The sequence below is a fragment of the Ammodytes marinus genome (assembly GCF_949987685.1).
Source record: "Ammodytes marinus genome assembly, chromosome: 21".
Lineage (NCBI taxonomy): Eukaryota > Metazoa > Chordata > Actinopteri > Uranoscopiformes > Ammodytidae > Ammodytes > Ammodytes marinus.
This window is the reverse complement of record NC_137225.1, coordinates 18,356,493-18,381,528: the sequence shown is the minus strand read 5'-3', so window position 1 is coordinate 18,381,528 and position 25,036 is coordinate 18,356,493. Positions and strand designations below refer to the sequence as shown.

Genomic DNA, 25,036 nt, shown 5'->3' with positions numbered 1-25,036 from the left:
TTGGGGCATATTTTTAGAGCCTTTGTGAAATGTTTCAAAATGAAACAGGAAGTTGGGAAGTTTATGCCCCTGGCGCCCACCCTACTTCCCTCCCCGAGCCAAGAAAGACATGGGGATGGAGATAAAACAGTGTGTCAACAGTTTGGCTTCTGCCAGAGGGCGGCTAGTATAGCTCCAACTTTGTTTAATCTGACAGATATCTGAAATCATTAGATTGGATGCCCTCTGTGGCTCAAGAGATTTGTATTTTTTATTTTTTACTAGGATAAACAAACAAGTTCTAATTACGTTGACAATAAATTAACATTAGAGTACACACCATATGGTTTACAAAAAAATAAATCTAGAAGAGTCCCAATACAGATAAAGATTTTAAAATGTTTCCTAAAGTCTAAATAAAGTGCATTTTCACAGCCCTAGGATTCATGGAAGAAAACCCATGACGATGTCATCAGGGGTTATCTCAGGCTGGGCTGTCAGATTACAAATTTAAACCAGTAAGAGCTAACAGGGGTTGAGCTTTTTGACTGAGGTTGCTATAAAGTTGCATTATGGGAAAAGTGTAGGATACTTTTTTTCCACAACATTGACCCAGTCTACAGACTAAAAGACAGTGTTTTTCTTTTTGGCATTACTGCATCAGATTCGACAGATTCTTCATAAAATGTGTCTCAACTTTATAATAGTGCTACTCTATATCACTGGAGTGGCTTTTAACACCAACAATATAGAAACATAATTTCAGATATCAATAAGAAAACAAACATTGTAAGTTTAATTAATTATTTATTGATACATTATAATAACTCAGTAGTCATTTAAAACACAACATGACAAAAACAAAAAGTACAATATACACTTTCAGCAGTCAGGACACACTGAAATATTTATATTTTTTTATAACTATTTTCAATAAATACAATTTGTTTTTAGTAGTTCTATGACAGCGTGCGTCTCTCTCTGTGGCTGCAGCTGGTGGGATCCACTGACTCTGGCCTGTGAGGTCCTGGACCCAGATACTGTTCAAACTCGCTGCGGTCCAGATCGTACAGCATGTCCAGCTGGACCTGCTCCAGGTAAAACTCCAGGGAGGGTCCGGCCGGGCACAGCAGGCCCCCATACACTCTCAACTCCCCCTGCTCCACAACATGATGGGGACCCACAGGGCTGGGGAAACCGTACTGCATGAGGCCGTGGTGCTGACCGCCAAAGTACAACTGAGGCTCTGCAGGGTACGAGGGCGGGTTAGGGAAGGTGTCTGCTGCAGATTCTGGATAAACTGCAGTGTTTGGATAGCTGCTGCTGTGCAATGAGTTGAAGTGAACTGGGGAGTTTGGGTAGACTGGTGTTTGTGTGTAATGCTGCTGCTGCTGCTGCTGCTGCTGCTGCTGCTGCTGCTGCTGCTGCTGCTGCTGCTGCTGCTGCTGCTGCTGCTGCTGCTGCTGCTGCTGCTGCTGCTGCTGCTGCTGCTGTTGGTGGTGGTGCTGGTTCTGGAGGAGGTAGGTGAGGTTGTAGGGAACAGTGAAGCTTGAGCTGCAGAATGAAGATGGTAAAGAAGCAGAGGAGGTGTCTGCACCGGGAGGCTTGGAGCTCTTCTTCAGCTGCTTCCTGCGGCGCGGCCTGTACTTGTAGTTGGGGTAGTCGACGGTGTGCTGGACCCTCAGGCGCTCGGCCTCCTGCATGTACGGACGCTTCTCAGCCAGAGACATGGCCTTCCAGGTTTTGCCTGCACGAAAACACAATGGGTTAATGATTTAAATTGAGCATTGCCAGCCAATGAAAAATCGTAATGAATTAACATGTTTTACAAGTTGGGGCTATGATTGAAACATTGTATGCAACTGAGTTCTCATTAGATCCATTTTTGAGAGAGGTTTAAATGGAGTTCGAGAACATTTATATGCCAAACAAACTACACAACAAAAAGTGCTCCTATTAAAAACTATTTCAGGCTGTCAATCAAAGTCTTCCTTACCGAGTATTTTGCTCAGATCCGTGTTCTCCAGGTCTGGGTTGAGGTGCGCCAGCCGCCTGCGCTCCTCTTTAGTCCAGATGATGAAGGCGTTGAGCGGCCTCCTGACTCTCTGTTGCACTGAGGAAGACTTGGCCTCCGGGCTGGTGCAGCTGGAGTCCGAGTTCACGGACAGGGGACTGGAGGGCCCCGATATGGGGGAGACAACCTCTGTCACCTGCTCACCGTCTGGGGAGGCCGAATCTTCGTTTTCAAACACGGCGCTGTTTGAGCGGAACTGGAACGCTGCGGTGTCGTGGCTGAAACGCATGACGACGGTTGGTGGTGATGGGGTCTGGGGTCGCTGTCATGGGTGATATCAGGGTGACGGATATATCTGGGTGCTCCGCCAATGGGAGGCCGGGAGGAGTGGATTTAAGGTGTGAAATTCAGGTTTTTTCTCGGGTCGGTGATAGGCCCATCTGAGATCTGACGCCCCAATCAACGACCTCGTGAAACTTCAGATGTGAAGGAGTCATGAGTCTGTAATAATCTACAATTAACGTTGTTATATATAATGTGAAGCATGGCATCATGTAATGTCCAGATTTGAGCCATATAAGCCACCATGCAATAAGATGTAGGTCCCTCTATAAAAATATATGAGTAGAAATGAGTTTACCCAAATATTTATATTTTTATCATGAAAATAAATATGAAACTAAAAATTGTATGGACTTGCTTGTTTTTTTTATTAAGTTGGGAAAAGTAAAATCATGATTAAGACTTGTGTGGTTCTTACTTTGAAATCTTTGTATGTTCATATTGAGGTGATATTTGACCTTTTATTCTTTCAGACAATTATTTTTTGATTGCTCATATAGGCCTATTCTACGGTATACATTTTGCACTGACACTTTATTTTGGAGATAAAAAAAAACTTGGTTTAATTTTTGATTCTAAATAAAAAAACATCATAGAAAAATCTAATTACACCTCAGCCTATCAGAGAGAAATGGAATCTAATCAATCGGTCCTGAAAGGCAGGCAGGGCATTGATAGGGCAACATCAAAGTTGGGCTGGTTACTAATTACATTGTGGCTCTCAGCTCTTATCGGCCATCCACTGTCTCTATCAAAGTACATTTTACAGGACTGAAACAAACATGATCAAGGCAAGTTTATTACACGATTACCGCGCACAAATATTTACACACACAATCTCTCTCTCTCTCTCTCTCTCTCTCTCTCTCTCTCTCTCTCTCTCTCTCTCTCTCTCTCTCTCTCTCTCTCTCTCTCTCTCTCACACACACACACACACACACACACACACACACACACACGGAAGGGGGTGTGATGAGCTCACTTTTATAACGACAATAAAATAAAACTAAATAAAATAAGTGCTTTGCTTTCTTCTTACTTTGAATCCATTCAAATTAAAAGCAGAGACAAATATAGCCTACACCATAGTTCTGATCTTCGATAAAAGACAAAAAGTGTATTGAAATCAGTCAAAACCAGCAGAGATTCAGACTCACAGAAACTATAGTCTACTGCTGCAGTTCGTCTCTTTCTGCATGCACTTTATAATTCCCTTAGCAGGATCCCCAAATGTCCAAAATGTCATTTAAAAAGCAGCACATGGTAGGCTACAGCTAAACAAGAAACTCAAAACTATCCTCTAAATATTATGAGAAATAAAAGTAACTTTGGGATAACTCGCGTTTTTAACACTTGAAAATCGGAATATGCACATTAACGAAAAAACAACCAGAACTCTCCCATGATTATTATGAAATAAAAGTAAAATATATCATATAAACTTTAGCTTTTCAGTTCAATGACATAGCATGGTTGTGGAAATATTTATGTTAAAGCTCCTAAATACAATGCAATACATACATATTAGAATAATCTAATTTCTGGGCATTAAAATACATGTTTTAAAAAGCACAATTCTTAAAGCAAACAATATTAATATTCTAAGAATAGGCTATTGGTAAAAAAGTTATTCAACCTTAATGATTTCTGCAGAAACTCGTGTGATCCGTTTAAATATAAAAAGGGTGCCATTACAGGTGTTCGCTCCCCCCGTAGGCTATAGTTTCAATGAATATCTGCTTCTTTGGCCCTGGCGACAAACATTACGCAGACAATAGATGTCATTACGGTGACAGCTGCAATACACGGACTGTCATAAGGCCAATATACAGTGCACCTGCACTGCTTTGTCCCGGCAGACGAGCCACTTAATGCGGGCTCTTTAACGTGCAAATACTGTGTATTATGGTTAAATACACAAAGAAACGTCGAATGCACTGTTAAATAGCTTAATAGGAATATCTTCGTAGGATGCATTTCTTTGGACTTTGTTTTACCAAGTTAATCAGTCCTAATTGAGCTCGATATCTTAATCAAAAAGCAGGATCGATACGGTGACAATGGCAAATTCAATAACAGAATGGATTAAGGCACTGTGCTCCTCATCTGGATTTAAACCATTTCGTATCAGTTGAAACTGATAATGTTGCAGGCGGCTTTGAGTGGCAAGAGATAACATTACACTTTCAGAAAAGTCTATGGAAGTCTGTGAAAATGACCTGGCCTATATTTAGAATTATTTCAAATAAATAAAACATGGTGGCCTGTTGCTTGTAAGTGTTTGGTAAAGGAAGGGGGGTCTCTTTCATCTTCACATGTTGTCAGAATTACAAGTTGAATCCACATCCGCTGCGTTAAAAGCGACGCGCGCTCCAACTCGCTGTGAAAGGCACTAATGGCTTTAATCAATTAGCTTGAACGGCGCAGCGTGAATACAATAACATTAGTTTCGGCTGAGCCCCACTGTTGACTTCAGTCGGCTAATATTAGACAGTATGCTAGTGATTTAAGGTGAAAGTTAATATCTGGATTTAAATCTGGATATTAAAAAAATGGTACGGTACATTCATGATATGACATATATTATTAAACAAAACACCAAACAAACATGTAACATGCAACTTGTCCTTTAATCCTCGCCCTGTATTTATTAATGAATCCTAATCAATGAGGTGACAGTAGGATATATCATAGCATTGTCTCACAGCCAAACAGTTAAATGGGCACAGTTCATTGTGAATAGGGATTGTTCTGATCACAATGTGCCATTGTGTTGGACAGAACTCATATATGGGACACTCCTCTCCTCTCCTGTTCTTCTTCATTTTGGATCAGTGATGGGCATGCTGATGACACAGGTAGAGCTGTGTGTGCAGCGAAGACCTGCAGGAGCACAGCAAGCCAAATTAAGGATTTACAAAAGGTTTTCATGTGGATTCTTGGCAACTCTGGATGATGTTAGGAGTTGAATATTAGCTGGATTCAAGAGCACTTGGATAAAAAAAGGGATACTGGATCACCTGAGCCCACATTTTTGCCAATGAGGATGCTGAGCCCTATAAACTCTTCTGTTCTCTCTCATAATGCATGTTTGGTGCAGGATTTGGCCAACATAGAGAAGTCTATCCTAGAAGACAAAATAGCAGAAAACTCCAGGAGTCTAAAAGCAGCAGGACTGTGATAATGAAGCACTGTATTCCAACCTGGACCTCAGCCTCCTCAGTGCCATCCCACCAACTTTCCTTACAGTGGTTCATTCAGAAGGAGCTGCATTGTTTCTTCATAGTCGGAAGGTGTGAAGGGGGTTATAATGCTGTTGTGTCAGGTGGTGTGACCATGATCTTTGGCGGCGAGGGGGCTGTATTGCATTGTGTTGTATTGTATTGTATTGTGTGGGGCACAGCAGGCGCCCAGCAACAGCAAAGATACACTGTGTCAGGACTCAGACACCATTCTATGCAGCGGTCTTCTCCACCTCCACTGTTTTTAATCACATGTTTGACCAGAGGCACCCACAAAGAGGGCTCCTGGGTGCTAGCCTGCACACCGCCCCGTGTAAACAGCGCCCTTCCCGGCCCGGCCCCTATACGTCAGGGCCAGCTGAGAGGATTACATGCCCCCCTGGTGTAGACAGGCTTAATGCAGCCTCATTAGCAGAACACAATGATGCCCCCACCTCTAAATGTGGAGATAACAGGTCATGGGCTCAAGCCAGACTTCAAACACAACTTTAAAACTGACAACCCCAGGTGGAGTGAGGGCTTGTGCAGAGGGCTGAGGGTTTACTAAACGTCTTGCCCTTTAAAAAAAATATACTTATGACATCATTTTAAAGATGAAATTATGAAATGCTAAAGGTTGTGACAGCTGATTAATCATTCATTTCTATCAAGAACAAAATGCCAAACCCCTTTTCCAGCCTCAAACAATGTGAAGTTTCACTGCTTTTCTCTGGTTTATACCACTATAAATGTAACCTGTAATTTGTTTATAATTGTAGTGTAATATGTGCAAAACAAGCAATATAAATATGTCACCTTTTGACCTTTGGACTTAAAGAGACCTTTGAACATGACATTAGTAGAACTTAGAACATGACTGCTAAAATAGGTTAATTTCAAACAAGTAAACTAAGAAGCAACATAAATTAATAGTGAATACATAATAATGAAAGATATATTAAAGTTATGTTGCAAACAGGAATGTTATGTAGTGGAAGTGTCTTGTAACAGGAGATTGGTTAAAATATATGTCTAAGGAAATTATATGTTTTAAATCTATTCATGTCTTATTTTACTTTTCGATGGGCTTTATTTTATTCTCTATTTCCTAAGATGTTTTAGTCTAAACAGTCGTTAATGAAAATAATCACGAGTTGCAGTCCCCAACACAATAGTCATTCATAGTCAGTAAATGACAAACAACTTGCACTTACTTGTGACATACAGGCCACAATTTTGATTCATTCAAGGAAAAACATCGATCTAATCTTCTGTCTAGCTCCTTTTTCTGTCCCCTTAAAACTAACTCAATTGTATGATGCAGACTGAGCTAACGAGGCAAAGCTCCACTCAAGCAGACAAAAAGAAACAGCACTATTCTTTGCAAATTAGGAATTGTATTCTACTGATAAGAGCTTTGAATACGTCCTCCTCCACTTCTTCTATCGTCCAGACAGGCTTTAGAAGTTAGTTTGACTCACTGCCCACAGCCAAATGCTTCATCTAATGCTTCTGGACCCAAATTGTCTTCATGTTCCTCTACAGCATATTTATAAGGGTGTGCTTGATCCACACGTCTGTCTGTGGCAGACAGAGGAGAGAAGAGGCCTGTATTTAGCTGTAATTAGCCTTAATTATGAACTGGACCTAGACTGAGACCTGTGAGACACCATGATATCTGTGTCTGTCTTAAACGGCTCATTCAAGGCGGCAGATAACACAAAACAATCTGGCCAGCTCCAGCAGCAAGGTTTAATTAAATAGTGTGAACTGGTTAGACTCAGACATTAGATCATTTGGAGCAGAAAACCATTAATAAAATGTTTCCCTAAAACAGACTAACAAATCTTTTTAGCCACAATGAGTGGATTGTAATTGATGGGAGAAATTGGGTTTGATTTGATTCCTTAGCACACTTTCTGAGAGTTTCTACTGTAAGCGCACTGGGGGTTTCTTCTCCTTTTTTTCTTTGCTTGTCTGAGACCTGATAGAAATTCAAAAGGATCTGCTGCTTTGAAGATAAGCCCTGTGGTTCTGCCATAAACAATGATTGTGCTGTTTCTTTCCTGTGGCGTGATTTATTTAAAGTATTATGCTGTAAGGATTTGGGCTGGTTTTCCTGGCAGGGCCGGCTGTGTATGTATCCACTACTTGTGTAGTTTAATGGATACTTGAGTCACAGGAAAACGCTCAGGGAACTGCAAGCAAAGTCATCAAAGAGTGACCTTTGTCTCTCGTGGCAACAAATTATGAAATTGACAAAAACTAAGAAATAAGAACTCTTTTCCCACTGCAATATGCACTTTAAACAAGACCAAATAGACAACCCCTTTTTAATCCAGCCTCGCTTTACACATGTGCTTTTACTGTTTTATTGTACTGTTTTTGTGATTTACTGTGAGTCTTTATGTTGTATTTATATTGTGGGCCTCAAACTGAACACAATTTTCTGTCACTATGTGAGAGCCTACGTATAATTTTTTTTTAAATTGAATTGAAATTAAATTTGAAATAATTTTTAAATTGATTTATCAATTTAACGCAACACGTACCTACAACCTTTTACTTTTATTCCTGCATGATAATTGAGACGTGCCTACCACCAAAGCAATATGGGCAGTGGGGGACTTTGTATAGAAACACAATGCTCGCAGTCTTTGCGTACACACACACAAACATATGCTTCCTTTGATAAAGTGTTTTTATACCAGCAGAAATTCTATGGCAGCGTCCCTTAAGACAATATCTGCGTAAAATACCAAGTTATTTATAGTGATTGTGCCATTTTGACTTCAGAAAATAAACACAAGCGTTAATACATGGGGGGACCATTATCCAGCCAAAAGCCACGAGAGTATATTCTGCTACGGGTAGGGTGTTGATGTGTAATATCTCAAAATCTTAATGAGGTTTTACATTAAAAGAGTAGGGCCTTAATTTTTAAAATCACAGCACTCACTGTGTATTACAAAAAAAGGAGTGGAAATATGTAAATTCAGTGTGATATTTGAGAAGGTGGGTGACATCTTGAAGTGTGAAACTAGACAAAGATTAATCTGAGTAATTTCAAAGCATAAACATATGTTCATGGCATTTTTACGTCTGTAAAGCAGTCCGAGCTGTATGTATGAGTTTTGCCTGCGATTGTATCCCAGAAGGAGGGGGGGAAGAGGGATCTTTTGAACGTCAAAACCAGGATACAGCTGCCTATGACTAATTTCAAACTCCCCTTCTAGAGCCTAGGCAACCCATTTCACAAGTAAAACACATCACTAGGCATCTGTTTCCTGTTTTCATTCTTTGAGTTATCTTATTTTCCTTATTTCCCCCTCACCTGTTACAGTTCACGTTCCTTCCATCGCGCCGCACGGGCCGGCCGGGCTTCCACAAGAGGCCGTCAGCCACTCAAAATGCAAAGAAATACTCATGAATGTGGTGCAGGGATATACTGTATAAATCTAAATGCACCAACTATGTATTCCTTCTAATGACATAACACCAGTATATTTAAACATGTAGTTTAAGATAAAGTTAGACAATACTTTTCCACAACTTTAATAAAAAAAACTGAACCATGTCAGACTTTTTCACATGTTTTTAACATCACTTGATTTTTGCCATAAGATACTGTACATAAACATTGATTTATTTTTTTCTTACTCCTCCTCACACCTAGGAACTGTAATATTTCAGCAGTTTCTCATCAGTGGGTTTTAGGATCTTCTTCTCAGGCATGTTAACGACCCAGCCTGGAGCGAGGCCAAAGAAGATCTGTCGGACATCCTTCCTCATGGAGAGCATGTGATACAGTTCGTCCTTTGAAATGTCTGGCAAAATATATCCATACTTCTGGGCCAGGGCTAACCGGGCCTGCCGGATTTTCTTCGGGTCTGCCAAGTAACCCCGGTTTTCGGCATCGGCGTAATACGGGACCATTTCTTCCCCGGGCAACATTCGTTTTGGAATGGGCTGCCCACGCATGAAGAATGGAACGGGCTTAATCAGAATCCCTTCAGAGAAGAGAATATTTATCAGGCTTATTATCTAAAAATACACAAGAGGGGGGATATAATGTAAGTGATTGATAATTAATTAGTTACCAAGACTTATTGGATCGTAGAAACTGGTGGAAATGATGCCTCCCATCCGCTCAATAGCAGCTATGGCTCCTTCAGAAGCTCTCTGAACCTCAATGTTGATTTTTGCAGCAAAGGTGTCGGCACCCTGAAACAGAGAGAGCACACATGAAACATGAGAGGTGAATTTCTGTTAAAAAAACAGGGGTCAAAACAACTTCTTGATCTGTGATGGAAGGGGAACATTGTTATGTGGTGCCACCTACTGGCACAAGATTATTCAAGAGCCACAGGGTGACCTGCTTTTCTAAATACCAAACAGCTGCCTGAATTAGTCAGCAATTAAATCCTACAATTTGGACCCTTTCTAACTTTAAATTACATAAAGAATTCACTACAGCCTCCATCCATCTTCTATGCCCACTTATCATTACCAAGAAGAGATACATGTACGTTTTCCGAATCACAACTTAACTCAAAATAACTACTATATTAATCCCAGAGGGGAAATTTTCTCTAATTGTCACTGAATGATTTTTTATTTTGTTATAATTCTAAAGAGACACAACAGTAACTGGAGGGTCAAGTGTTTGTTTGACTACTACAGATGAGAAAACAACTTTCTAACTATGATTTATGTTAGGTGTGGAAAAACTCCACGATGGACAAAAAGCTTTAAGCATTACCTCATCGACAAGCTGAACTCCATAGTCCCTCTTCATAGGCTGGATTGTCACTCCTCTGGCGTTGACCAGCTGGGTCAGGTCTATTGGCTGCGTCGTGTCCACTCGTCCCAGATCAATCAGGTACTGCAGTCGTTTCAGTGACAGCGGCTGGTACTGAGGACGGCGGCTGACCACACAAACATTGTTGTTAATTGGGAAAATTAAATTGTGATAGCCAGAATCTGTATATGTCCAAACCCTGAATTTAAAGACAACGTACAAAACACAAACATCTTGGAAGAAAATGTACTTTTATTTCTTCTGTTAGACCTCATTTTAGAGAATGATCAAGGGTCTTTCTTCCTGATGTTGGACCAAAGCAAGTGCATAGATGTGAAGGCTTTGTTGATATGAATGAATGTTACCACCAAATTTTTACTAATATAAGACTGAAACTCAAAGTGGTGGGACAGAGTTGTTAAACTTATATTAAGAAATTATTTGAGTTGTGATAATGTTTATGAGGATTAAACCTGATAATTGCACATATTTCTCTCTATAATATTGTACGTATAATATAGTATTTTTAAGTGCTTTGACCATAGACTTTGATTTGCCCTTATGTTCTCTATGTTTACATTTATTGTGTGCCTCATCTGACCAAGGCAAATTCCTTGCAGGTGTGAACATATAAACCTGATCGTGAACAGGGTGAAAAGCTTTTTACCTGTGTCCTTCATTGTAGCCATATTTGGGAATGGACAGATAAAAGGGAGTGTGACCCCCTTCAAACCCCAGCCGAGGCCTGGTGCCCCTCTGCCGCTCTCCTTTGTGTCCTCGGCCGCTTCTGTTGCCCCCGTACTGCCCCCTGCCCCGCTTTTTCTCCTGGAATAAAACAACATGAAGCAACACTGCATGGCTTATCACAACAACAGACAGGGGCTTAGCATCTGCTTAGCATCAGTCTCCACTGTATAACATTACAGGCTAACTAGCTAGGCTAGCTGCTAAAGATAACTGTAATAAAGGTGACACATTTGAAAACGTACCGGCTTTTTGGATCCCGGTTCAGGCCGCAGGTTTGCTAAAGTTATCCGCGGAAGACTCTGCAACACGTCCAACGCTTTACCGCCTGGCTTTTTAGGGAAAGACATGTTTCTTTCTCTCACATGTCAAAATTAGCCGAAATCAAGGGCACACTGGTCACGTGATGGATGAACGCGGAAGTACTCAATGTGTAAGTTCGGCAAAGTTTCCAAATAAAAGCACGCCAGTTAAAAAGTACTGAGATATTTAATTTGGTATTTCTGACCAATGTGATTGAATATTGGTATCATTACGGTTAAGGCGAAACAAGTAAATACGTTACTAAATTAAGTAACTACAACGTAACTAAGTAACATCTTAATTTAGGTTTAATCGGCAACTCTTCAAAATAAATGTTCGTCTGTCAAAATGTACTACGTAAATTCCCGAGCAGTTAAGCATTCAACGTAGGGATTTATGGTGAATGTTATCAACTATTATTAAGTCACATATAATAACGTCTTTAGGTAAACAGAGCAAATAAGAAAAACTATTTTGACCTAAAAAAAATAGTCAAGGGTCAGATAAGTTGCTACATGTTTAAAGTATTTAGGTATGAGTTAATACTTTTCTCTCATTGTTTATATTTCGGTGTGATTTGTTTTTACTTTCGAGGATTTAACTGGTATTAAAGAACGTGATTGACATTTCAACGAACCAATCACTTCTTTGCATTTGTGAAGGACCTCCAATGACAGCCAATCGCATAGCGGTGGAGGCGGGACCACATGAGCGAGTCGGCGCTGCTGGCAAGCAACGTGCTAGCGGTTAGTGTGATCAGGCGGTGTATTATTTATTATAGTTTAGCAACATATTCAACTTCCCAAAGAAGAATTTCACGACTGCCAGTGTAGTACTCAAATACTGTGCCACCTCCACCTACATATTTGGTTGACGTTTGTCTTTCTGTCGTGTGGCATTCGACAGCCAGAGTTGGACGAAGAATCGACACAGATTGGCAGTTATTAGCTACCGTTGGCTAACTTGTCACTTCATATCAGCTGCCTCAGCGCTGTATGTGCGGCAATAACATGTCAGCGCCTCTACCTGCCATTGTGCCTGCCGCCCGAAAAGCCACTGCAGCGGTGAGATTACCTGGAAACAGCAACTTCTATTAAAGCTACTTTATAGTTAGACCAAAGCTGCTATATGGCTACAAAACCGCTACAAAACAGTGACATGTCATAGCCTTAGCACCTACCTGCCTCTGCAATTATGTACGTGTGTGTGTGTGTGTGTGTGTGTGTGTGTTTTAACAGGTGATATTTCTGCATGGCCTTGGAGATACTGGGTACGTGAAGGCAGCTTTTTCTCCATCATTGTTCCTGTTTATCCAAAACTTGCACTTTTTGTTGTTGTTGCCAGTATGAGAAATAGGTCCTAAATTGCCCTCATAATAGTCTTAAGTAAGGTATTTAAGATTGTAAGTTTAACTTGTTAAAACCTGCGGAAACCCTGGAGCCAAATATACTTGTATTTGAACCCTTTAATTGTGTCCATTATGACAGGCATGGCTGGGCTGAAGCATTCGCAGGCATCAGGATCCCACATGTGAAATACATCTGCCCACACGCGTAAGTATTCACAGCCTTTAACATTATATAGTCCTAATAGTTGGCATTGTGGTGTTAAAATCTACATTCACATGTCACTTTTCTTAATGATTACAGTCCCACCATGCCTGTTTCTCTGAACATGAGAATGTCCATGCCTTCTTGGTAAGTGTTTGAACATACTTGTAAGGAAAGTGTGGTTGTCACATACACAATGAGTGTTTATTTTTTATTTTTCATTATCTCACGTTTAGGTTTGATATTTATGGGTTGAGCCCAGGATCAAATGAAGACGAGGCTGGTATTAAAAGAGCGTCAGAGAACAGTACGTCTATACATTTCATTATAACGCCCTCATGTTAGGAAGGCTGTTGTGATTGTGAGTTAGACTTAAATGCAAGGGTTTTCTTTCTAATTTCTGTACAGTTAAGGCCTTGATAGACCAAGAAGTGAAGAATGGGATACCTTCACACAGAATTCTCCTGGGGGGATTTTCACAGGTAAGTGTGGCATGTGTGTGCGCAGCTGATTCGTTACATAACACATTTGACTTTGATTCACCGTTAATGTGCATAATGTATTTGAACAATTACATCTAAAAGGACCAGCTAGCAGACACAAGAAGTTACTGAGCGTTGCCAGGAAATAATAAGTTAGGCACATGACTAAACTATTTATTTCAGTTGTCTACAGCAATGCACTAGAAGTTATCTTTATGCAAGCAATTCATTGCAAATAGACAAGTCTCACATTAGTTCATAAATCCCAGATAATAAAAGTTGAGTCTTTTTTGGGAATGTTAACTTGAAAGGACCATAGCTCTGTGGTGTAATGAGGCTGACTCTTTTATGTGTTTTGTCCCTTTTATATACAGTCTATGGTTTTGTCTCTGTTAATAATAGGCACAGGAGGCATTTTTGTCAATAGTGTTGGATTGTGTTTTTCCCCCAGGGTGGAGCTTTGTCTCTCTACACGGCTTTGACGACTCAGCAGAAGTTAGCCGGAGTGGTCGCTCTGAGCTGCTGGCTCCCTCTACGCGACTCCTTCCCTCAGGTAGAGAGAAGGGGAAAAAAGCAATTTGTACCTGTTCTTTTTTAGCTTTTCAGTGTCTTAAAGGCAAATCGTCAAGTAGTTATGCTTATACTAAAACAGTTTAATTTTATTTCTTAAAAATCCACATAAAATGCCCTAAATGTTAATTGTTATGATAAACTATGCCTTTTAATTGAATTATACTAACAGAAATTATCCTATAGACAAGTCATAATCAGATAAAAAAAATAACCCTAATTTCTTCTGTTCTCAGGCTTCCGCTTCTAACGCTAACAAGGACATCCACGTGCTACAATGCCACGGGGATGCCGACCCCCTGGTCCCCTTTGCATTTGGCAGCCAGACAGCAGAGAAGATGAAGAGCCTTGTCAATCCAGCTAACATCACCTTCAAGTCATACCGGGGACTAGCTCACAGTGCCTGTCCGGAGGTCAGTGTCGGGGGAGGGATAAAAAGTCACTTTTGACCATGGAGCTCTTGGATTACTTTTGTTTGATATGATTTTATTTTGGTATCTTTTGCAGGAAATGGGGGATGTCAAACGTTTCATAGAAAAGCAGCTTCCTGCCATCAGCGACGAGTGAAATTTGGAGTCACCCCTACGCCCCAGCACAGCACAACAACATCAAGAGTCCTTTTTGAGGTTGACTCCAGCGTGACTCATGTGGACTCCAGGAACCACTGACTTACTTGACAATTCAAACCATGCTGCTACTCATAGAGCCGGACTGGACTGTGGGCTAAACGTTAGCCCGGGAGAGGCTAAGATGCTGCATCCCGATTCCTGACCCGGAGCTACACAAAAGCCCTCAGTGTTCAGTACAGTAGAGTAACATTAGTTGCTTGATAATAGAGCTATTTGCTGTTAAAGACAAGCCATTTCCTGCAGGAAACACATTTATAGGAATAACTAGGGCTACACTTTCATCTCACAATAAATGGCCTGTTGTTAAGTGTTTTTTTTATTTCTTTTATTATTGCAGCCTATGCGGAGTAGTGCTGAATTAGGTTTATTAATTGGTAAATTGACACATTAAACTGAGGCATTTTATCAAGCAAAAAAAAACGGAAATTGGTTGCTTCCGGCTACTCAAATTTGACTTTCTGATTTTAAAAGTTTTAAGTTATTGTAATTATAATCTTTCTTGGTTTTTGAATTTTTGACATTTTCTAAACTAAGCAATTAAGGCCCGTGTCCACCGACCGCCTTTTTCCGACTGCAAGCGCCTCAAATGATAAAGAGAAGCGGCCACCTCGGAGAAAAGGCACAGGGCTTAATTGAAAAATAAAAAAGTAAGGATTATTTTTTGAAGAATATTTCACTAGTCATCTTCACACAATGCACTCACCCACACATTTCATTCAACGTTTTATCTTAAAGCAGCTTAATATGCAATGCCATCCACACATGTAGCATTTTGTGGTAACGTTTAGTACCATATGATACTACACACAACAGCAAAAAAAAACATACGATTGTGCTTTATTTAAAATTTGTGAGAATTCAGATAGCTATTTCACACATTACTTTTCAAATACACAAATATATATCAGTGGTCATGGTCATGTAGTCAGTGTTTTATTCTTCTTCCCTGTTTTGTTTAAATTAAATATGACTAATCTCACAGTTTTGAAACACACAGACAAGATGTATATCCGGGTCTCAGCTCAACACGTTTAAAAACCTTTTAATCTTTGAGAAGATCTGAAAGCACCAACGTATGAATTCATTGTGGCACCGTTCACGTTAGACCAAAGGTGCTAGTGTAGAAGATCTTATTCCAAGGCACTTTCCTTCTTCTTAAGATACTGTTAAATACAACCTAAATCCCATCTCTACAAGAACTGGATATGCATTAAGGCTCACGATATATACCTAAATACAGATGCAGTGCTTACAGATAACATGCTTTCCCTCATTAAACAAGGTAGAAAAGTGCAATGTCAAGCGCTAGGGAATATATAAAAATATAGATACGTTTTTAAACAAGTAACTTTTATCCTTTGTTCTGGTTTGCTCCAAGTATTTTGGTAAGCTTATCATGGGTAAATAAACAGCATATGCAACTGGATAAAGACCGTGTGTTCGTTTTCCTGTCTTTCTCTGAAATAGCCGGACTCCCCAACAGGAACACAAAGCTCTTTCGGGTGTGGAGGATCATACAGTTTATGGTGGGGACGCATGCGCCATCTGCCAATGCTAAGTGTGTGGCAGTGGTTGAGTCTATGGCTCGGTAGAGGGAGGTGGAGGTGGGGGAGGCTCTTCCAGGCCCTGCAACAGATCTGTGTACGCCGTAGAGTTCATGAATCGCGGGTACGAGTCTCTCTGCATCAGTGTGTATATCTGCTGCTGAGCGTCGTCAAACGTCTGCGAGGTGGGCTCCAGCATGTTGTGGTTTATCACCTCACGGACACGCGAATCCAAACTGACCTGGAAAAAGACCAGCAGAAAATGATTCAATTATTAAATCGGTTGGTTGATCGACAGCCACTTTTAGTAGCAACGTTTTCCAAGGCTCTTGTCTTTTCCCGCCAAAGGACCCAAGTTGGGCGACTACAATTTTCCTTGAGCTTATTAATTCATAAATAATATGTGAAATAATGGGCAATGGAAATCATAGATTTATATATATATATATATATATTTATTTATTTTTAAATACAAAAATGTATTGTTTTATTGGATTTTGCTGTTATTTAAATGTAAATAGTACAGTTGTTCCCTCAATTGCAGAGTAGAAATAGAATGTGGGAGAAAATGGAAGTACCTCAAAATTGTAATTGAATAATGGAAAACTGTAGGCCTACAAAGCAGCTAGGACTTAAACGATTAAATCACTATTTACTATTTAATTCCATTTATTTAGCACTGTTATCATCCCATGGTCCTTTTGGTGTCTGTCTCACCTCTTTGGGGGAAAGGATTGAGATGAAGTCTTCGTATATTTGACGCACTTTCTCCTCCACCACAGTCTTGTTGGTTTCCTTCTTGAGCTCCTCGCAGGCCAGCCAGAACATCATGTTCTCCTCGCTGAACTCCGTCCGTAGGAATTGTCTGAAGCAGCTGCGACCCGCAGCACTTTTCATCACCTTCTCAAAGGAAATGGGCCAGGAGCGAGCGTCTTCCAGGGTCGGCTTCAGGCTGAAAGGTAAAAGTGAAGTGGATACATTGGTTCATTCCGTAAGTGACTTTCTTGTTGAAATGTGTGTTGAAAGGGGACACAGTGTTAAGCCACCATACCTTTCTTCACAGTTAGTGATTCTCTCCGTCCTGTGTTCAAAATTCGACCTCTGTATTGTCTCATCCTCGCTCCTAACAGTCAGACTGATGGGGGGAAAACACACACAGACACACACATAAGGAATGGGTTTTAATAGCTTTTTATCTAATTTCGATTTGACACCAGAATACTTTAGAAGAGCTAATTAGCTAATTAACTCTTATATTGTCAGCCTTTCATAATGAACTAATTTAAAACGGCATCTGCTTGAATAAACCCTCAATGGCCAAAAGTATGTGGGCACCCAAACATATAACAGCTACCTGATTATAGAGAATCTTATTCTTAAACCATTGCCACTAATATCCTACTGCTGTTCCCTAAAGGTTTTCCAATAGAAATTCTGACATTCCAGCTTATTCAAAAAGCCTTGGAAGTTCTTCAGCCCAAAACTCTGAGCGTGAGATGAGCAACTTCTCTTTATGGAGCTACAGCCAACACATAGCTTAGCTCAGCTTAGCTCAGCTTAGCACACAGACTGGAAGCGGGGGCAAAGGGTTAGCCTGGCTCTGTCCAAAGGCCACAACAGACAACTACCAAAGCTCTGTAAGAAATTAACACGTCATATTTCATTTGTTTAATCAATACTATAATAACCAAAGAGGTAAAATGACACTCCATGGTTTTGCATGCTGCAATAGGTCAGACTATTTCTTTGGTGTATCCATTCCGCAAGAAAGCAATTAAGTGTATTACCCAAAATGTCAAACTATCCCTTTAACTGGAATTACATATTGTAGACCAAACCATGAAAATCAAAAGTATTACAGTAGTATTTTTAACATTGCATGTCAACCACCATTTATTTTTTAATAGGTCTATTTTATCATTATGGTGGATCTTTATATTGTTTGTTAAATATTTTAAATAACTTTGGGATGATCCACTGGGAGCGTTTGCGTAAATAGTTAACTGGGTCAACCATGTGTTATTAAAATGTTGCCAGCTCCTGATGTAGCAGCTGGCTGTAGACTAATTGGTTCAGGTGAGAGTCCACCGTCATCCGTCCCATCTGGGAATGTGGCTGGTTGGAGCCGTGCAACAATTACATGGAATTGATTGTGATGTGGAGACAATTGGTATTACTCATCCCCAGAGGAGTAAATTAAGACAGCCTTGTTCTCATGGGGAGGCACAAAGTAAAACGGTTGATGATTCCAAAACAGATTAAAACCCGCCGAGGCCTTCGTCCAATGAGATCCGGTGTGTGTGTGTGTGTGTGTGTGACAGGACCACTGTGTTTCTGTTTTTCTGGTATGGCGGCATAAACTGGGGTGTTGTTGATCGAGTGGGAGGATGGAGGCAGAAAGGAAGTCATATCCAACTATTGAGCCGCTGCTACCGAATGAGAGCCAAGAGGGACATCTTCATAAAATTATAATATAATGCAGTGTGCTGCTTTTTAGTAGCCTATGTCTATGGGCAAGAGCCGACGAGCTTCAAAATACCTTGGACATATAACAAGGTATAAAAATATAAATTTGTAAAAAACTTGAAAAATATGAACTTTCGGGTGTCGGAAGTGAACAGCACATTCCTGTAGCACACAGGCAGACTTGTATGCATGAAAGACTGCATGAAAATACAGCGATAGCTTATCATTATTTATGGTAAAACACAGAGAAGGCTGGAAAAACATGCAGTTAGAAAATCCAAAGCAGAAGGGGAAAATGGTCAACAGAAATGGTGTAGTATATGAACAGTAAACATACAAAAGAAATGGATGAATACATGTTTTTAAAGACCCATTTGAATGCACAAGTAAAGTATTGCAATTAAAAAAAAAAGTTCAAATTAATGGATTTATTTTATATGGTTACCGTGTGTATTGTGTATAATTGTATAATAAGGGCAGGAAGAGATATACAGTAACTGTTAATTGTATGATGAAAACGGAATTGATATCTTCAGTGTTGAAGACTTCAAATCCTATATATCTGTGGTCACATGTCCAATCCAGAGAGCAGTGTATTTATTATGCCACATTCAATAAGAAAAAAATATGATACATCAGGTACTGACTGACAAAAACAGTGATGGCTGTGGACAAGTGCTGCTACTAATGATTATTTTCATTATCAGTTCATCTACGGATTGTTTTCTCTATTAACTGATTTGCCTTTTCCCATTACAAACTTGGTGACATCTTTTTTTATCCAACACACTGTCAAAATTGTGAAAAAAGTATTAAAGTCACAATGATAGATGATCAAATGGAGAAAAGAAGAAAATATTCACGTAAGATTAGGGTTTTTTTGTCTAAAAAAGTCACTTTCTGACTTGTTGCTTTTATAATTTCCTGTATTAATCGGCCTTATTTTTTTAAATTGCTCATTTTACATCACTCTGCTCCTGAGACAGGGCTATACTTCTCAGAGACATGGGCCTGGCAGCTGCGTTGCTCTAATATGATTATGGAGAAGATGTTTTTGTACTTTCTGAAGAGGTAAAACTGATTAAGTAGGACAGCAAATGAAGAATAACGACTATAGATAATGGACGGATGGGTGGAAGGACAGCGACATAAACCATTTCAACAAGAGCCCTTCCAGTTATCTCCCGGTAAATCTGTGCTTGGTAGAGAGACTCAATACGCAATATATGGGTTCCCTTTTTTGGTTTGTAGTATGCCCCTGGGACTCAGGCCCTTCTCTCTCTCTCTCTCTCTCTCTCTCTCTCTCTCTCTCTCTGTATGTATGCACATGTGTGAGAGAGAGAGAGAGTGTGTGTGTGTGTGTGTGTGTGTGTGTGTGTGTGTGTGTGTGTGTGTGTGTGTGTGTGTGTGTGTGTGTGTGTGTGTGTGTGTGTGTGTGTGTGTGTGTGTGTGTGTGTGTGTGTGTGAAGCAGAGGTGGAGTGTCATTTTTACCAGGAGCAACTACAGCAGCAGCACCAGCAGAAGCAGCAGGCGTTTGAGGCGTTGGTGGGGGCGGTGGTGTTTCCCATGCTGTGGCGGGCTTGGAGGACACTGGCAGCTGCTTCCTGGTGAACCTGCATCTGTCTCTTACGCATCTCCACCCGCTCTGAGCCCATGGACTGAAGGAGAAAGAGAGGAGAAGATTGGAGAGACCACATGGGTGGGAGAGAGAGAGGTAGAGATAGAGGGGTGGGGGTTTGGGGGGGGGGGGGGGGGGGTACAGGGAGATTATTACTGCATTAAGCTGGAGCATCCCACACACATCACATCACAATATCCCAAGAAATACCAGGAGATTAAAGAGCTAATCTAAATCCTTGGAATTAAAATGAATCGATAGAAACATGGTCACCGTGATGATCAAATCAAGTGATAGCCTTCTGATCCCATGTGTGTGTCGAATTGAAACACGGGTATACGATGGGGACGCTGTGGGGTCAACTTCTGCTGCAATGCAAGCAAACCCCTCAATCATCGATCGATTTCTTTCTGATCAAGACACGAAGCGTGTAGCCTGGTAGAGAAATTGCAAATGCAAACAACTGGCACTGGCAAAGCAAAATGTCCTACCGGTTTGTTGAATCATGTGAGAAAAAAAGAAACCAAATTGTGCTGAGCAACAACCGCCCTCGTATCGGCTCCTCTCGCTGTCTGTGAGGGATGAGCGGTAATGATAGCGACAAGGCGTTACTCTTGGACCGCAGCAATCGCATCCATCAGTCGCATCCTAGGGGAGGATGCACGCGCGCACATAAACAAGCAGAGACACACGCGCGCTCACACGATGGGCTATTCGCGATGAAGCAAAGCAGCATGCAGCCATTTATAGAGACAAGATGCAATGATTTGATCAGAAAAGCCGATAATACACAGTCGAGGGATTTTTTTTGCATGTGCACATATTTACATTTGTTCAATCAGCGATATTGTCAGTGCCGATCACAATACGCACGAATAGAATTTTAATTCTACGATTTCTGCACACTGTAATATCCATATAAAGATGCTCCTGCTTCACTTGAAAAAAAGGCAACACAAAAAGATGCGAACTCCCGAGGCGAGGTTCTGATTTCAAGAGGCTTACACTGTTCAAATGTCTATATAAATATACTCACTGTGTCACCATGAATGCCAGAATACAGGTGATTTTTTTTTTTGTTTCTTTTGGCTCGATCAGATCCGTGTGCCTCGACTTGACACAAACCAGTTGGTTTTTTCTCTGTGCGCATGCGTTTCCTGCAAGTGTGAAAATATTTTTCATGCGCCCTTTGAGATGACGGACGGAACACAATTTGCGCTGAAATGGCCTCTTCAGGACACACTGATGCTGCACATCAGACACAGATAGTTAAATGTTATGTAATGTGTCTCACCTCTGCACCACTTTGGAGATAAGTCCCACTAAAAACCCATTGGAGCTCGTGCATAGAACTGCATACAAATAGTGGAATTCTAAAATATAACAAGGTTACATTATTTAGTTCCGACTGTTAATTTGGAAATGCATTCCTTTTAAACATATAAAAAAAACGAAGTCATGGCTCTGGACGCCAAGGCTATGAATAATTCAATCAAACATCTGGGGGGAAACAGCTCTGCATCTGCAGCTCTAGTACCTCTGATTCCGCCCCATGTCCACCAGAGGGCAGTAGTGGTCCATTTAAACACGCCTGGGCCGAGTGGGCTCTGCAGGGATCCCAAGACAACCCTGTCTCATCAAAATTACGTACCCAGAGAACTAAAAGGCATTCTCAATTATGTTTGACCGAAAATTTATTTTGTCCCTGATAACGTCTGATTGAAACATAACGCAAATACGTTTGCTCTCAACATATTTTTTGTCATTTATTTCCCTATCTCTGATTAGGCTTTCTTTTTCTCTTTAAGCGTTCCTTTGTAGGCTTGCTCTGTCTTAGCTATTCTACCACGAGAGCGGGGCTCCTATTACCTGAACAATATCAATATCCCTGTAGGGTGCCTTTTGGTGTCCCATGCACAAACTAGTGAATTACTGTCTTAATTTAACTTAAAAATAATATGAAAGAGGTTTGTTGTACTGGACAATGGTTTTCTATCCTTGACAAAACATTATTTGGCTCTTCAGATACATATTTTAGATTTTATTCAGTTTTGTAAAAGAGGATATGTGCTATTTTCCCTTGTCCCTCGCAGTGTACATTAATTTACAATTCAAGTAAAATGTGGTCTAATCATACAAATTATATATTTTTTTCATACAATTATATACAATAGAAATAATATTCAACTAAGGTGTATTTATAATTTGAACACACATTTCTAATTTTAATTTATTTAAAAAAAAGAAGATGTTTGTTTGTGTCCCTTAACAATTGTCCACCCTGTCATGTTGGAGAATCCGTACAATTAAGAAAAGGTCATCCACTCCAGGAACACCACAACACCAGTGATTAATGCATTTCATTGATGGGGAATGTAAAAGGCTGAGTTTAGTGTTTAGATTACTTTCCTACATACACATTTTCTTTGTAAAAGTTTGCTTACAGGTTTGTCCGAAGCTTAACATGTCCACCCTGTCGGCATGAAATACACCATAACTGTTGATAATTCAAGAGTTTAAAAATGTGTATGTTTAACTATAGACATTTCTCTTCAACAACCATACAAGCCAGTTATACAATCTTAGTTAGTTATTAGCTTACATGCAAATTTAAGATCAAAATGTCCACCCTGTCATCATCCTCAATTGTCCACCCTGTCATGTCTTGCATTGGGTAAAGTGGCGACAGGGTGGACATTCCCATGACAGGGTGGACATTTCAATCATTTTAAATGGGAATTGTAAATGATGATACATGCAAGACAATTGTGTGGACACAAACACAGATACAAGCTAGGTCATTATTCTATATTATTGCTTATTCCTGGTTGGATCTCACTGTATCATTGCCTTTATCATTTGGTCACATTGAATTATTGCAATTTGCACAAATTGCTCGCAGTCATGTGATTGTCCACCCTGTCATCTTGATATTTTTAGATTAAAAATCAGTCATACTGTAAAATATAATAATATTTAATCTAGTGTATAACAGCTAAGTGAGGGATGGGATAATGTGCACAAAAAAAACTCAACAAAATATCACATTTACTTTCCAAATCAAAGAAATCCATGTGCGACTTGTGTGTGTTTCTTTGAAAACGAAGGGATCACATACATTAAAAAAATAATTATTATAATATGAAATCAAACAAAGTCCTTGTTTAGGAAAGGGACATCATACCTTTTATAAAATGTAGTTTTCATCTTAAAATTCAAATAAAAAACATGTTTAGCAGTAATGTACATGTCCACGACAGGGTGGACATATCTTACACTCATTCCTCTGAAAACAGGTCATAATTATCTAAAAATAGGTGTGGGAGCTCCGTAAATATATATTTACACAACTTCAGAGTCCACTATTTATGATAAACCATAAAGGATATGGAAATTTAGGACTAAAATTTTCAAGTATTGTGAGGGTGGAAAGGCACCCTACAGCGATATTGACCATATCCTACCCTAGCTATTCTTAATTATTAATCTGTAAACATTATTTTAATAGAATTTTTTGGTGAGAGCTGATTGAGCGCAGTATCCTAATGTTGTTTAAAATAATAAAAAAAAATAAAGCTTATGGTTACGTTTGCTTAGAAGCAAGTCAAGAGGAGAACTAAAACTTGATAAAGAATGAGAGGGAGAAAACACACAAACACACACACACACACACACACACACACACACACACACACACACACACACACACACACACACACACACACACACACACACAAACACAAACCTAACCATACATGATCCCTATTTGGCCTTCAAGACTCTTAGTGTGTGGAGCATCTGGCCTCATGCTGAGCTGCAGAATGGACTTTTGAAGCTGCCTTCCTACTCCCCTCTTACACATGACTGTCTATCCACCAAAAAAAAATTATTTGAAAAGTTATAAATAGTTGAAGATAACGTTTCTAATATATTTCTGATCAAGTTGACTTGTAAACACAATAGTCTACATGCTGCTGTGGTGGACATTAACTGAGAATACATCGTCAAGTACAGATTTTAAGTTATTACTTTACTTAAAGGTACAGTGTATGATATCGAAAATATTAAGCAACATCTAGCGGTGAGTTTCTAGATTGCAACGCTCCCTTGCTAACCCCTCCCGTTCAGATAATTGACTAAATCTACGGTGGCCTTGACGGACAAGATGCTAGTTAATAAAGATGGCATCTTCCACCATTGTTTCAAGTATTTCCACAAATTCAAGTGATGAGGTGAAGCTTTAGTTGTTTATTCTATATTACTTATTCTTCGTATTCCAACAGGTGCATTTCCGGCGGACATCCACTATAAAAAAGAGTAACGCCGTTAAGTTTGACTTTTCTGCGCTGCTGTAGAAACATGGCGGTGGTACTTAGGTTAAAAAAACACTCATTCTAAGGTGATAAACAAAAGTTTTATTTTCAAGCGATTATTCACTAATTAAAACATAATTGTGAATATTTTACTTCATCTCTAGCAAATCTGTTCTGAAAAATGCCAATAAATTCTGCATTGCACCTTCAATACGGCTAGATCTATGCTGGTAATCTCTTGATCACAAGATAACAGAATTTTAAAAAATGTATACGAGCATGGCCGCTTTAGGCTTCCGTACTGCACTCTATTCGCCTCTTAGAAATCTCTGTCCAGCCACCAAAAATGTTCCTTTAATAGTAATAAATAGTTAAAGGTAATTTTATTTAAATATATATTTGGGATGTTTTCACCTGTAACTATAGTTTTAAGATGTTCTAGTGCTGGATAATGTACTG

The 25,036-nt window shown here is 39.9% G+C and overlaps 4 protein-coding genes across 4 annotated transcripts; 1 reads left to right on the top strand and 3 right to left on the bottom strand.

Annotated features, from left to right (window-relative positions):
• Positions 1–938: 938 nt before the first annotated feature.
• On the bottom strand, positions 939–2,282 carry sox32 (SRY-box transcription factor 32; the record flags this gene model as incomplete). Its single annotated transcript, XM_080050072.1, has 3 exons — positions 939–1,302; positions 1,456–1,726; positions 1,976–2,282. 3 exons carry the CDS (start codon positions 2,280–2,282, stop codon positions 939–941), a joined length of 942 nt encoding a protein of 313 aa, XP_079906198.1.
• A 6,819-nt stretch (positions 2,283–9,101) lies between these two features.
• Positions 9,102–11,489, bottom strand: mrpl15 (mitochondrial ribosomal protein L15). Its single transcript, XM_080050631.1, has 5 exons — positions 11,347–11,489; positions 11,025–11,182; positions 10,319–10,484; positions 9,657–9,780; positions 9,102–9,566 (listed from the first exon to the last, which is right to left on the bottom strand). Exons 1-5 carry the CDS (start codon positions 11,449–11,451, stop codon positions 9,229–9,231), a joined length of 891 nt encoding a protein of 296 aa, XP_079906757.1. The 5' UTR covers positions 11,452–11,489; the 3' UTR covers positions 9,102–9,228.
• A 643-nt stretch (positions 11,490–12,132) lies between these two features.
• Positions 12,133–16,041, top strand: LOC307267869 (acyl-protein thioesterase 1-like). Its single transcript, XM_080050315.1, has 9 exons — positions 12,133–12,468; positions 12,643–12,674; positions 12,892–12,957; positions 13,054–13,101; positions 13,191–13,261; positions 13,363–13,436; positions 13,888–13,989; positions 14,243–14,419; positions 14,514–16,041. The coding sequence occupies exons 1-9, from the start codon at positions 12,400–12,402 to the stop codon at positions 14,571–14,573; spliced, it is 699 nt and encodes a 232-aa protein (XP_079906441.1). The 5' UTR covers positions 12,133–12,399; the 3' UTR covers positions 14,574–16,041.
• Positions 16,042–16,213: 172 nt separating this feature from the next.
• On the bottom strand, positions 16,214–21,430 carry LOC307267527 (regulator of G-protein signaling 20-like; the record flags this gene model as incomplete). Its single annotated transcript, XM_080049866.1, has 5 exons — positions 21,301–21,430; positions 20,138–20,304; positions 17,231–17,314; positions 16,897–17,131; positions 16,214–16,420 (listed from the first exon to the last, which is right to left on the bottom strand). Exons 1-5 carry the CDS (start codon positions 21,412–21,414, stop codon positions 16,214–16,216), a joined length of 807 nt encoding a protein of 268 aa, XP_079905992.1. The 5' UTR covers positions 21,415–21,430.
• Between the last annotated feature and the right edge of the window lie 3,606 nt (positions 21,431–25,036).

Coding starts and splice junctions, on each gene's coding strand:
- LOC307267869 (XM_080050315.1), top strand. CDS start 12,400: ATGTGCGGCAATAACATGTCAGCGCCTCTACCTGCCATTGTGCCTGCC. Junction 12,469..12,642: donor CCCGAAAAGCCACTGCAGCG/GTGAGATTACCT, acceptor GTGTTTTAACAG/GTGATATTTCTGCATGGCCT. Junction 13,990..14,242: donor TACGCGACTCCTTCCCTCAG/GTAGAGAGAAGG, acceptor TTCTGTTCTCAG/GCTTCCGCTTCTAACGCTAA.
- mrpl15 (XM_080050631.1), bottom strand. CDS start 11,451: ATGTCTTTCCCTAAAAAGCCAGGCGGTAAAGCGTTGGACGTGTTGCAG. Junction 11,183..11,346: donor AACCGGGATCCAAAAAGCCG/GTACGTTTTCAA, acceptor GTTTTATTCCAG/GAGAAAAAGCGGGGCAGGGG. Junction 9,567..9,656: donor CTACGATCCAATAAGTCTTG/GTAACTAATTAA, acceptor TCTTCTCTGAAG/GGATTCTGATTAAGCCCGTT.